Source organism: Alligator sinensis, unplaced genomic scaffold, assembly GCF_000455745.1.
Source record: "Alligator sinensis unplaced genomic scaffold, ASM45574v1 scaffold395_1, whole genome shotgun sequence".
In the NCBI taxonomy this organism is placed as follows: domain Eukaryota; kingdom Metazoa; phylum Chordata; order Crocodylia; family Alligatoridae; genus Alligator; species Alligator sinensis.
Window position 1 is genome coordinate 186,870 of NW_005842232.1, and position 2,985 is coordinate 189,854.

Genomic DNA, 2,985 nt, shown 5'->3' on the forward strand with positions numbered 1-2,985 from the left:
TTCTTGTCTTACACCCACTCAAAAATATTAAATGACAGGTGCTTTCCTAGGAACAGCAACAGTAATGGCATCTTCATCAACAACTAGAATCAAAACAAAAGGGTAAAGCAACTCATCTCCTGTGAAAAGGAGAGACATGCATGAAGTGCAACAACAGAACTGCACTCAGATTGCTTTTATAACAGTGAAGAATATTCTGTTAGTAGTTCAGATTAAAGGCAAAGTCCCGAGATAAAATTATCCGTCAGAAATGTCTCCTCAAAAGTCAATTGTCCCAGATTTGAAAATGCCTCAGTTCCAATACCTTTGAAACTATTTGCAAGTTGACGAAGGAGAGAATTTCATTCTTCAAGGCAGTTGTTTAACTACCAAATTAGGGCAATAGGCATCTTTATGATGTGAATGTAACCAACTATATAACATGTTAATTACTAGGGTCAATTAAACAGAGTTCCCCAAAATTGCTTAAACCCATTTAGAAGTGGGGGATGGAGGATGTGTTGTTTCTGCTAAGAAGCGGCTCTTAAATTTTGCAAACCCTAACATCATAAAGTTGCATCCTGCATTTTCACAAGGGTCTAGTAAAGTCAGTATTATGTATTACTGCTCCAATACTACTCTGAAGCTTTTAGCAGGTCTAATCGGAAAAAATACTGGTTTCAGCAATTCAGACAAATAGCAGCAGAAGTATTTCAAACAGCCACTTGGCTCATTATATTAGAACTGCGAGCAGGCATTCAGAAATCAGGGAGTGTCATCACTAAGACTGATAATATAACCTACAGTTGCTTTACAAATTTACCTTTTGCTGTATCATAGATTCCAAAGTAAGCCGCTCTATAGATGATGATACCCTGTACTGAGACGTTGAACCCTTGATATAAGCCACGCAGACCATCAGACTTGGTGATTTTGACTAGACAGTCCCCGAGGCCAGCAAATTCTCTGTCGGCACCAGCTTTTCCAACATCAGCAGCTAAACGGGTTCTTGCAAAATCCAATGGGTAGACAAAACAGAGAGAAGTGGCACCAGCTGCACCACCAGAGGCCAGATTACCAGCAAAATACCTCCAGAACTGAGTGTGCTTGTCTACTCCACCTAGGAACACCTGCTTATACTTATCCTTGAAGGCAAAGTTGAGGGCCTGAGTGGGGAAATATCTGATGACATTTGCGAAATTTCCACGCCAGAAGGATAGCATTCCTTGTTCTTTTGGGATACGCACTACGCAATCAATGATGCCTTTGTACTGTTTATCAACAGCAATTTGTTTACTTGCATATTGTACCTGCCAAAAAAAAAGAAAAGTATTATTGTTTTGATCATAAAGAAAGATGGCATGCAGAAATACTTTAAGTTCAGACCAGGTTCCATATTTATACTGCAATACTAAAGAAATGAGGATTCCCAAGTTTGAGTGGCCTTACCCAATTATTTCTCAAAGCAGGCCTCCATTCACCACCACAAACTACTTTTACAATCACTTCTGAAAGGGTAAAATAGGCAAAGTCAGATTGTTACATAAAGTAAATATATAAAATGAAGCTACCCATAGTCTAATTTTATAATGCAAGTATTTGCATTGGGAAACCACCACACAAATATTAATGCTTCGATATGCCTCACCAAAAAAAAATTTAAGTAGTCCAACGATAACAACCAGCCCTTTCTCTTAAAAAAATACATTAAAAGACTTCAGATTTATTTTTCCCTACTAACACAGGAAAAAAAAAAAAAAAAATCAGGACTTACCAAAGCAGATACCAAAACTAGTACAATGCTGCAATCAAGTGCAAAACCCCAACATTCAGGGGTGAAGACATTTCAAAGTTTAAAGCTCTTTAGAAGAAGGTCAAGGTGGGTTAGTTCAAATACTGGAAACCTTTAATGCAGTGTTGCTTAACCCGTGGGTCGCGACTCAGAAGTGGGTCACAAACAAACTTTACAAATGGTAAATGTTAATGTTTACAAATGGGTTCCAGTACAAAAAAGGTTAAGAACCCCTGCTTGAATGCACATGAACTTGACCCCTAACATTCACCTCACAGCAATCAGTATGTCAACTCCTCCATCTTCTGACTGACTTCAGACTAACAGGGGACTAACTTCCTCTCTCCCCTCCACCTTGACCCAATTTATCTTGCCAATGCCCCAGGGGGGGCTGCTCAATGGCTTTTATCCCCATCTGAGGTGAGAGGGGCAGAAGCAAAGAGCAAGTGCCATTTTCCCTCACAAGGTCACAGGAAACCAGAAGCAAGAGAGGGAACTAGGACTCTGGCCCCAGAGTAGCTCTCTTTCGACACTGGGCAGCTGGAGCTCACACATTGAATGGAAAAAAGAGGGAGCAAGAGACAGCTGGGAGGGTGCCTCCGGGGGCTTCACAGCCCTCCCCCTGCTTCCCAAGCAAGGCAGCTGCTCTCCCAGGGCCTGCAATCCCCTCTTCCCTCATCCATGCCCAGGCAGGGCTGGGGTGTAAAAGCAGGTCTGTTTCGCTGCCGCTGCGGCCTTTATGACGTCCCAGAAGGGGCAACCAATCCGCGGGGTGGGGAGGGGGAGCGCGCCAGATGCTCGGTCGAGTTGCTGCGGAAAGGGGACGTCTCCACGGGAGCTAAGGGAGCGGGAGGGAAAAGGCTCCGACTGCAGACCCCGTGACGTAAAGGCCGCGCGGCAGCCTCGGTGGTCACGTGACGGCCGGAAGCATGGCGGCCACCTCTCCCTCTACTCTGCGCCGGGAGGAAGTGTGGGGGGGAATAGAACCCCCTCTATCAGGCAACACGTCACAGAGCGGAACCGGCTCCCAACCGCCGCGCGCCGCCACCCACGTGACCCCCGGGCCGGGCCGGGCCTAGTGCCTATTGTTCCCGCCGGCGCGAGCGGCGTTCCCGGCAGGCCCCGCGCGTGCGGAGGGAGGCGGGGGAATTCGCGCGCGCCCCGGGCTCCCGCACGCGGTGCCGACCTGCAGCAGCAGCTTGACCCGCTCGATG

At 46.3% G+C, this 2,985-nt stretch overlaps 1 protein-coding gene across 1 annotated transcript in view; it reads right to left on the bottom strand.

Annotated features, from left to right (window-relative positions):
* Positions 1-2,985, bottom strand: part of LOC102384953 (ADP/ATP translocase 3) — a gene marked incomplete at its 5' end in the record, with an annotated part of 4,179 nt that extends 1,194 nt beyond the window's left edge. Inside the window, 3 exons of the mRNA XM_006027303.3 lie at positions 804-1,289; positions 1,429-1,487; positions 2,958-2,985. Coding sequence (XP_006027365.2) covers positions 804-1,289; positions 1,429-1,487; positions 2,958-2,985 — 573 coding nt within the window. The remainder of the gene's footprint in view (positions 1-803; positions 1,290-1,428; positions 1,488-2,957) is intronic.